This window comes from Salvia hispanica, chromosome 1 (genome assembly GCF_023119035.1).
Source record: "Salvia hispanica cultivar TCC Black 2014 chromosome 1, UniMelb_Shisp_WGS_1.0, whole genome shotgun sequence".
Classification (NCBI taxonomy): Eukaryota; Viridiplantae; Streptophyta; class Magnoliopsida; order Lamiales; family Lamiaceae; genus Salvia; species Salvia hispanica.
The window spans coordinates 38768471-38779514 of NC_062965.1; the positions used below are offsets into that span (position 1 = coordinate 38768471).

At 35.8% G+C, this 11044-nt stretch overlaps 1 protein-coding gene across 2 annotated transcripts; it reads left to right on the forward strand.

The window, feature by feature from the left end:
* The first annotated feature begins 4850 nt into the window (after positions 1-4850).
* On the forward strand, positions 4851-7842 carry LOC125202293 (isoflavone reductase-like protein). Of its 2 annotated transcripts, none has more exons than XM_048100671.1 (5): positions 4851-5068; positions 5194-5328; positions 5672-5909; positions 6765-6968; positions 7519-7842. In XM_048100671.1, the coding sequence occupies exons 1-5, from the start codon at positions 4886-4888 to the stop codon at positions 7683-7685; spliced, it is 927 nt and encodes a 308-aa protein (XP_047956628.1). In that variant the 5' UTR covers positions 4851-4885; the 3' UTR covers positions 7686-7842. The 2 variants fall into 2 exon arrangements, with proteins under 2 accessions (XP_047956628.1, XP_047956629.1); XM_048100672.1 differs by having other exon boundaries at positions 5206-5328.
* The last annotated feature ends 3202 nt before the right edge of the window (positions 7843-11044 follow it).

An 11044-nucleotide genomic window follows, 5' to 3' on the forward strand; every position in this document is an offset into this window, starting at 1 on the left:
AAATTTATGATTTTCTTTATAAATGCCCTATCTCAAACTATTAAAATTTCTTCTTAGATATATTTTTGCCCCCGTCGAATTGAAATCCTGGCTCCGCCCCTGTCAACGGATATAATCTTAGCAAAGTCCACGTTCATTCGCATGTAATTTTAATAAATAAGGTATGATGAATTTATTTCTATTGTATTTATTTTAATTTTGTTATATTATTTTTAGATTAATATATAAGTAGTGGATGATTTTTCAAAAGAACCAAAATTCAATAGCCGAGTGCCTCGCAAAAATCCTTAAATTTGAACACTTCTATTTGCTCATTTGCACTACGCACTAGACACTATGTGCGTACAATTCATTTACTCTATTTACCTTTATGCTTTTTCTTTCTTTTAACGTACTAATATTAAGAATAAAATTTACTTGTGAAATAAAATTCATTACTTCCTCCGTCCGTGAATAAGAGTCTCATTTTCATCTGGCACGGGTTTTAAGATATGTTAAGAAAAGTGGGTAAAAAAAAGTTAGTGTAATATGAATCTCACTTATATATATTAATTTTAAATGATATGTGAGTGAAATTAGATAGTGGAATGTGGGGGCCTCTTACCATTTACAGTACTAGTGAACCGTGACTCTTATTCGCGGACGGACTAAAATGACAAAATGGGACTCCTAATCGCGGACATAGGAAGTATTTCATAATCACAACTAAAATTACAAAATTTAAAAAATTACATAATAAAAACAACAAATAACAACACAAACCCCAATTGGATTCAAATTATACAATTTATATCCTAAAAGTTAAAGTTACATATCTTAAATCCTTAAAATAAAAATTTACAAATAATATAAGTCCTAAATCGAAATTCAATTTTCAAAGAAAATAGAGAACATGCATAATTCAAAATTTCATAATTAGTCATATGCATGCTTAGAAGAAAATTGACGATATAATTTATCAATCCAATATCAAATTGAAAAAACAAAACAAAAAAAAAAAAAAAGCCGCCGTATGCTGGTTCCCATAGGCCGAACAAAAATACAAATTTCGTTAAAGGCTGTCTAAGCACGTGCTTAACATCTTAAGGACGCGAATACATGCTTTTTCATTTCTCTAATGGTATTCACATCCAGTGTAGGAGATAACTACTTGAATCTTAAGTACTTAGTTGCCTGAATGCTTTGATGTATCTCGTGAATCATCATTTCATGACATTCAAGTGCATGTTGGATCGTTCACAAGATAGGGAGCTAAGAAGTTCAAAAATGAATAACATTATTTATTCAAGAAGCTGATTCAAGAGGACCATTGCAGGTGATGGTTTGACCAACCCAAAGTTGCATAATTAAATTACATGCCAATGAGCTAGAATTTGAAGAAGAGATGAGTAGTTTTATGAAAATTGAGCCCGAAGAAATTATGGCTTCATAAAAAACAAGAATTCTTATTAGATGGCATTCATCTAGAGTTTTCTTAAATTATTTTGATAGTTATTTACTTTCCTAGTTAATAAAATAGGTAGACGAAAAGTTTTCGACCAATATGAATTGGCATTGATTTGTTTTTCATCTATCAATAAGAGTTTCCTTTCACCTTTCTTTTTTGTTATGGAATTAGGTCTATTGCCTATAGAAAGGCATGTTAAAAACGTTTTTAACACATCCTAGATCATTATCATATTAGAGTTTTATTTTCTCTTAATTATTATCCCACACTATCGTCATTTATTTCTTTAGGTGGAAATATACTGACTGACATCGCAATCATTTACAAGAGATAATCAAAGACTATTTGGGTTGTAAAATAAAATTTCTCTTCTACAAAGAATAGACTATGTCACCTACTATAATGAACATGTATACTATATGTGTACTAAGCAAAATAATTAGAATTATTTGATTCTTATACATTTAAATACAAATAAAAAATATCATATAAATGCATAAGATAAGCAAATACACATTGCGACTAGCACAACAAAGAGCACATTTTGACAAAATATTCCTTATTAATTTGTAAAAATAGATAAAGAGTTTTTATATGAACAAAATCAAACTTATTTGTGAATTATATCCATTTGTAGACATTTTTCTCTGTGGTTCAAAACATCCCATGTTGAGTGGATGAAGAGGGCTTGGAATAAAGCCCTCGATGAGTCAATGTCAAGTTTGTGTGATTAGGTTCAATGAATGGCTCACCCATTTTAGCCTCAAAATGAATTTTTAAGATCTAAAAAATAGAATTGGCAAGCGGAAATAAAATACGCCAAACCGAGTGCTGACACGGATTGAATGTCATCCTTTTACATTTTTTAAGGTGAATACGCAAATTAAATTCGATGTTTTTTTTATTAATTAAAAAAGGGCCGAGTCAGTATTTGGCGAGCAAAAGTTTAAGACAAGCGGTCAAAAGCTAAACCGTAAAAACTGAAAACACAACAACAACCTAACCAAATAACAAAAGACCGAATCAACACCAAAAACCTACATAGCTCAAGAAACACATGCAATAGCAACAAAGGCACAACCCGAGCAAAGGCCTAACACATGGTTGGGAACCGGGGTCCAAAACCTGGTAGCAATCTTCAATCCAAAATCTGACTCTCTTCGTCCTGATAAGTATGAGCTTTTGATGGAGCACAAGTGTTAACCTGAGGGCTGGCCCGAATAGCTAGCCAAATTTAGAAGATTAAGATTGGCAATTTTCAACCCGATAAAATTACAACTTAATTATCACGCAACCAGAGTGGGCCAGACCCGAAACCCGATGGACTGGCCCTGGTGGTTTAGACCTACATACAACTATTGTCTATTATTTTTTCATATTGAACACATAATTCGATATTTCAATAATTATTTTTATGATATAAATAACTTAAAGAAACCTTCAATTTTATAGTATTTAATAAACATGTATGCTATATTTTTTATTAGTAGAACAATAAATAATAATTAACATATTAAATATAAGATATGTTCTATTTGTAAAATATACTTTATAATTTCTCAAAATATATATTTAATTATGTTTGAGTTTAAACATAAAATTTTAAAATTATTATAGTTAAATGTTTTATATCCTATAAATATGACTTTCATCATTTTGTATTCAATATCCTGATTTTGTGACATCAGAAGAAGGCTTCGGCAGCAGAAGAAGCCACGCTCTATGGGCCACAATCGCCCTTCCGATAGTACAATAATTGGTAACTCGAGCAGTGCCGACCAAAACTAGGGCAACATCCAGAATGATGATTGTAGCTTCGATTGCAATGACAACTACGAATTGGGGTGGGGGGGTGGAAATATTTTGAGGGGCAAATATGGAATTTTGGCATCAATTCTGGGTGGGACTTTCGATGCAGATAAAAAAACCTATCTTCTGTGCAGATTTGGATTCTACCTATCCCTCAAGTGAACAATGCGAGCCATGGTTGAATTCTAGGACTCGTCGGATATATAACTTGGACACTGAACACCTAGACACGCCCAGAAATGAGCCAATTTCTTGGTACTTATAAACTTAGGGGGTGTTCGGTTGCAAAATTGTATCCGAGATTAAATTTGTAGTGTGTTTGGTTCATGAGATTCAACCCAATAACTAAATCCTAGATGGATAATCAGGGGATAATTAGTCATAGCTAACCCCCCTATGACTAAAATAATCTCACAACTCAATCCTAGATTATATTTTGGTATTATTTTATCTTGGAAACCGAACACTACCTTAAAGATGAACACGCCCTTAAAGTGTCTTCAACTCTCTTTTCAATGCATGGACCATTATGGTTTTGTCATTTTAGAATTTTTTATTGGTGTTTAAATATACTAATATTAATTTATTTAATATAGCATATTAATAAATTTATACTACTAAAATTCATAATTTTTCAGAACCAAATTTGCTATAGTGTGTTACACACAAAAAAACTGTTCTTTCTCTATAGGCAATTCTTTTTCTTTACTACAGTTTCTTATTTCTTTAATATCTCTTATTGTTTACTATAGATAATGAGATTAACATATTCTCTAATTACGAAATTTAAATTCAACCTAAAATTCAATCATTTCTACGATTATTTCTTCACTTTTTGGGCTAAGTGATACATTTGCTAATATAGTACTCCCTCCGTCCTGCTTTAGCAGTCCCATTGACTTTTCTGTACTCTTTTTGTAAAAATGATAAAAAATAGTTAAAGTGGATAAATGGTAAAGTAAGAGAAACAATAATATAGATAACACTTTTCTCTATATAATACCTCTCTCTTAATTTACCATTTCTCATCTTTAACTATTTTTTATCATTTTTACAAAAAGAGGACAGAAAAGTCAATGGGACTGCTAAAGCGGGACGGAGGGAGTATATACTTAAGTTTTTCATTAAACTAATTTAATGGGTTATATACTAATCTAAATTTTTTCTCTAAATAGCCATTTCTTTTAAATTTTATTAAGAATAATTATAAATTAATGTGTACTAACCCCTAATAATTATAAATTAATGTGTTATAAATTGTAGTAATGTTTTCTTGCTCATGTTTACTCGTTGACAGTTTGACACTCTTTCATTCATCTCTCTTTTTCATAGCAATGCTTCCATCCAATCATATAGTAATGTGGCAACTAATAAAATTGACACAACCTTACCACAAAACTTAACTGGACTTACAATATTTACTTCAAATATAAGAGACACACATGAGACACCAACCATGCACCAAAGCATACCATAAATTTGTCATATATTAGTAACTAAGCATCCTTCAAAACTAGCACAAATTCAAGGTCAATTATGTAGTTTTGCTTCACCCCTCCCTTGTATATAAAGATGCAGCCATGGTATATATTGATCTATATATAAATTTTCTTCAAAAAAAATAAAGAAATGGGGGAGAAAAGCAAGATTCTGATTATCGGGGGCACAGGGTATATCGGTAAATTCATAGTAGCCGCGAGTGCGAAATCTGGGCACCCCACATTTGCTTTGTTGAGAGAAGCTACAATTGATGACCCTGCTAAATCACAACTCATTCAAGACTTCCGAAATTTTGGAGTCACTATAATCAAAGTATTATTTACCTTTTATTTTTCTAATTTTAAATTTTACTTTCATTTACCAATCGTAGGCTATTTTATGTGCCTAGCTTACTTTGAATTTTTTTTTTAATTGAGTCGAGTTGACTGATATAATAGGGTGATTTGAAGGAGCATGAGAGCTTAGTGAAGGCCATAAAGCAGGTGGATGTGGTTATATCCACGGTGGGTCAGATGCAGTTGGTTGATCAAGTCAACATCATTGCTGCTATTAAGCAAGCTGGAAATATTAAGGTCATTTCACTTTCCACTATTGTGTGGGCCATTCATCATACAAAAAAAGATCACTTATTCCCTACACCCGTGAATAAAAGACACGTTCTGACTAGTTTAAGGTTTAAAAAATTGTGACCATATAAAGGAAAGGAAAGTAATACTAGTATAAAAGTGAATGGATCAGAATATATTAATTAAACAGTAGAATGTCAATATAATGAGTTAGTCAATTGCAGAATCCTCTTATTAAAAATGAAAAAAATTATTAATTACACGTAGTAACAATAAGTACGGGATTCATTATATAGCGCGGTAGATAAATAATTCTATAGCCATTAACAAAAATGATATAATGGCACAGAGATTCTTGCCATCGGAGTTTGGAAATGACGTTGATCGTGCCCGGGCGGTGGAGCCGGCAAAATCGGCATGGTCGGTGAAGGTTGACATCCGGAGAGCTATAGAGGCACAAGGCATTCCCTACACCTATGTTTCAGCCAACTACTTTGCTGGCTATTCTCTGCCAACGCTCATGCAGCCAGGAATCCCCCCTCCGCCTAGAGACAAACTCCTCATCTTTGGAGATGGAAATGCCAAAGGTTGGTTAAAAAGATATTTATTCATTTTGGACAGTGATAATTAAAATAAATAAATTCTACGATTCATTTGTCACTTTATAAATTATAAATGAGACGTATTCCTTTTAGGTCGTCTCATAAGTGATACATTTCATTTTATAACAAAAAAACAACATTCTATCTGTCTCATACTTTATCCACTCTCCTATTTTTTCTCTCTACTTTTTTCTCACTCACACTTTATTCTCTCTTCATTTAACAACTAAACACCAATACCTAAAAACCTATGCCTAAAAGAAATTTGTCACATGTAAGGACGGAGGGAGTAACATATAACTAGATTAGATCGAACCATTAGATCAAAAATCAAATATTAAGATTAAAAACATAGATGTCAGTTTTAGATACTACTACTTCCTCTGTCCGAAGGAAGATGACATTTTCCATGAGCTGCACGAGATTTTATGCAGTTTTATTTTATGTATTAATTGAAGATAATAAAGTAAGAGAGAGGGAAAAAAGTAGAGGTAAAAGACTTTCCATTTTTAGTAATGAACCTTTGATGGGACAAACTAAAAAGGAAAGTGGGTCATCTTTGGTAGGACAGAGGAAGTCCATTGTAAGTGTTTTTAAGATTGTTTTGGTTGATAACCCTCATATGAACTAAATCGATCTAAGATTGGCATTCCGTGTTATGAACTAAATCGATCTACAAATAACCTGGACTGAATCGATCAACAAATGACCTAATTCGTATCTAAAAATAACCTCCAGAATTAGTTATTTGGTTATGCATTAGGATTTAGTTATTTTTCTAACACTACCATCTATTCATTATTTCGTTTTTATCTTTTGCTAATTTGTTCGCTATTGCAGCTGTGATCAACGATGAACGTGACATTGCCACATACACCATTAGAGCTGTTGATGATCCAACAACATTGAACAAGACACTCTACATCAAGCCTCCCAAAAACATATACTCCTTCAATGAGATTGCTTCTTTATGGGAGAACAAAATCGGCAAAACCCTCCACAAAATCTATCTTCCTGAACACCAACTTCTTCAACAGATTGCAGGTATTCATGTCCTCTACTCCATTTGTCCTTGAAAATTTATCGCTTATTTCCATTTTTATTTGTCCTAAAAAATTTTTGTCACATTTTACTTTTACTATTTTTGGTAGTGAATCTTATATTCCACTGACATATTCTCAATTATATTTTATTATAAAACTAATACTATATAAAAGTAGTACACATATTCCATTAATTTTTTCAATCCATTCTCTATTACTCCTTCCGTCCCCAAGTAAGAGTAGCACTTCATTTTTACCATAAATGGTAAGTAGGTCCCACATTCAACTAACCCATTTCCCTCACATTTTATTATAAAAGCAATACAAAAAAGTGGGTCTCACATTCCACTAATTTTTTCAACCAACTTTTCTTTACATTTCTTAAAATCCGTGTCCGGTCAAAGTGTTACTCCTAATGGGGGACGGAGGGAGTATATTTTTTAAAACTCGTGCTGGGTCGGTCAAATGGTGACAAATTTATTAGGGGCGGAGGGAATATATTCTTTATCAATATTAAATGTCTATCAATTCTCCAATCAATTCATTTGCAGACTCACCAATGCCAATAAACATAATACTGGCGATCAACCATTCTGTATTTGTGAAGAGTGATCAGACATATTTTGAGATTGAGCCATCATTTGGATTCGAGGCTTCACAGCTCTACCCTGATGTCAACTATACTACTGTGGATGAATACCTCCAACAATTTGTCTGAATTAATCCGACTACATCTATAATGGGAAACCTCTAATTCACCTTTTTATATTACTAATATATGTATGTGTGCTTCGAAACATTTATGGATCTATCATGTACGTTAAATTCGTGAATAACGCTTATATTATAAATTCTTCCACTTCTTCTTCGTTTGAGTTCATGAATACTATACAAGTAATTCAGATAAACTAAGTTGAGTTAGATAATTTCTGAGTTAATTTGTTGCTAATAAGCATTACTCCCTCCGTTGATGAAATGGTATCCACTTTTTACTCGACATGAATTTTGAGAAATGTGAAGAAAAGTGAGTGCACATTTGACTCGACATGATTTTAAGTTTTAAAAAATATGAAGAAAAGTGAGTAAACAAGGTTAAAGGTTTGTGGGTTCCACATTTATATATTAATTTTATAATAAAATATTAGTGTAATGAGTTAGTGGAAAGTGAGCTACATTTACCGAAAGTGAAAAAAAGCAAAGTGAACTAACATTTCAAGGATGGACCGAAATAATAAAAGTGAACAATATTTCACAAACGGAGGAGTATATTGATACTTATAGAAGCATTTCAAACAAACCAGACGTAAAAACAAAATAACTAAATAAATAGCAAAAGGAAATCATTCTTCAACATGTACGACACATATACGGGAAAATGCAATAATTTCATTTAAATTAAAAAAAGTGCGTCCAAAAAGAAATTTACATGATTAAAAAAATACATAATAAAACAAAAAACAACTATCGCCGTGCAGTCCTCCGCGCCCACAACTCTTCAATTAAATTCTTTTGGAGTTGAATATAGGCATCCACTTGGCGCATGTCGGCATGTGCCTGGAGGCGGCCGGTTTCATCGTGAGGTACCCCCGTCGTACGTTGGGGTGGCCACGCCGTGGCTTGGACCGGCTTCATCGTCATTAGCCCAACTAGTCAGTTGTACACCTTCATCTTCGACTATCATGTTGTGCATGATAATATAGGCGTACATTATAGAAGCAATGCAGTCGACATGCCACAAACGCGTTGGCGGTTGGACCCTTAATTGCCGCCCATCGAGCCTGGAGCACACCAAATGCGCGCTCCACGTCCTTGCGTACCGACTCCTGTCGTTCCGCAAAGTAGGCCTTCATGTCCTTATTTGCGCATCTGATCGTCTTCACAAAGACGGGCCACCTAGGGTATATCCCATCCGCCAAGTAGTAGCCCATATCATGCCGGTTGTCGTTGGCGACAAAACTGATGGTCGGACCGACGCCCTGGCACCGGCACTGCTAATTGAAAAGGGGCGACGAGTTGAGAACGTTTAGGTCATTGTTCGACCCGGCTACCCCAAAATACGCATGCCAAATCCACAGCCGGTAATCAGCTACGACCTCGAGGATCGTCGTGGGATTCTTTCCCTTGTAGCCGGTGGTGTAGAACCCCTTCCAGGCAGCGGGACAGTTCTTCCACTCCCAATGCATACAATCTATGCTGCCTAACATCCCCGGGAACCCATGCTTCTCCCCGTGCATCTGCATCAGATCCTGACAGACTTGGGAGTTAGGGCTTCGAAGATACTCGTCCCCGAATATTTCAACGACGCCCTCACAGAAATTCTTCAGACACTGCAGGGCAGTTGTCTCACCTATGTGGAGGTACTCGTCCCACATGTCCGCCCCGCCTCCGTAGGCCAACCGCCTGATTGTCGCAGTGCACTTTTGAATAGGGGTCTGCCAGCCGCATCGCGCCTGAAGCGGAAACACAGATATCGACGTTTCAAAGCGTCAACGATACGCATAAACAGCTCCTCTGCGCATCCTAAAACGCCGCCTGAACAGGTTGGCGTTAAACCGCGGTTGCTCTGTGAAGTAGTCGTCATATAACCGCTGATATGCAACTACGTGATCCCAAGCAATCACTGCTCGGCGGTGGACAACTGGTCGAGGTCGAGGTACCGCCGGCTGCAAAGCCCTCTGTATCAGCCGGTCTATCTCACCGGACGTATAGGCGAGCAATCACTACTACTACTACTACCACCCGCGTTACTCATTTTGCGTTGTTGCTCTTGTACAGAAATTAAGAGAGAGAGATAGCTCGTTAACACAAGCGGTGCAAATGAAAATGATGTTCAAATCGCGTATATATAGTGTTTCGAAAATTAAAAAAAAATAAATAAATAAAAATGTGCGCTGGCCGATCGCTCGCCACTCGCTAGCCTACAATGGCGGCGAACGGATCCGCGAGCGCTTCGGCCAGCCGATTGCAATGGTTCGGCGAGCGGACCGGCCAGCACCGGGAATCGGCTAGCCGGTCGCTCGCCAACCATTGTAGATGCTCTAAAAACTACTATTGATGTGGATCCTTGTGATTTATGATCCATTTCCCAAGAATTTACACATTGATGATGTTTGATCTAACAATTTTTTTGTGAGGCTATTTTCAATTTCACAACACAAAGCAAAAGATAATAAAATATCCAACCAAAATTGAATCTAAACAAGAGAGGATGGTAGATTAGGAATGAAAAGCATGTGTATAAAGATGAGATAAAAGAGCTACAACCATAGGACCTTGACCAAAACAATGGAAACAACCCTAGACAACTTTCATTAGCTCTATCACCCCTTGGCTCCATTACTCAATGGATACACCCCATTGATGCATACCTCTACTTGAATCAATCTATGAAATTGAGACAAGCAACCTTCAAGGAAGGAATTGAATACATTCCTCAAAGAGAAAAAACTCACTAGGGAGATAACTTTAATTCAATCACAATCTAGCAAATGAAATGACATCAAAAGGTATTTATACTAAGGTTCCAAAAATAGAAAATTGGCCCACAAAATCTAAGTATCGGCAGATTCGCCCGACCGAGCGTTTGTCACAGGCCAAAACGCCCGGTCCGGGCGTTCTCTCGGGAATCCTCGTCGTTTCAATGCGCGAATTTTGTAAATGGGCCATAACTCCCTCCACCGAACTCCGATCGAGGCGTGTAAGATACTCACGCGAAGCTCTTTTGAAGAAGAAGAGATTGGTTGTCTTTGAAGGGTATTTCGACGTCATCTCAATAAGTCGATTTCTGTTTGAATGCAGCTCCAGTTGCAATTTAGTTACTTGGCATGACTTTGCCCTCTTCTTGGGGCACCCATGTTCGTATCATCCTCCCCTTCTTGGAAATGATTTGTCCTCAAATTCGAGCCGTCTCTATTCCTTGCATCGTCGGGAGGCCCTCTAGCTTTGTTGGATCCTTAGCTTGTCTTCTCTTTCATCTTTGGCCCAAATCAACCCATGGCTCATGCCACCCTTGACGTCTAGCACACGTGGTCATATCAACTATGAACATTTGTTTTGACACAATTGGTAAACTAAGAG

What these genes read in the sequence shown, in the direction of transcription:
- LOC125202293 (XM_048100671.1), top strand. Translation starts at nt 4,886, where the DNA reads ATGGGGGAGAAAAGCAAGATTCTGATTATCGGGGGCACAGGGTATATC. An exon ending in TTGGAGTCACTATAATCAAA is followed by an intron (nt 5,069 to 5,193) that starts GTATTATTTACC and finishes CTGATATAATAG; the next exon opens with GGTGATTTGAAGGAGCATGA. An exon ending in TGGAGATGGAAATGCCAAAG is followed by an intron (nt 5,910 to 6,764) that starts GTTGGTTAAAAA and finishes TCGCTATTGCAG; the next exon opens with CTGTGATCAACGATGAACGT.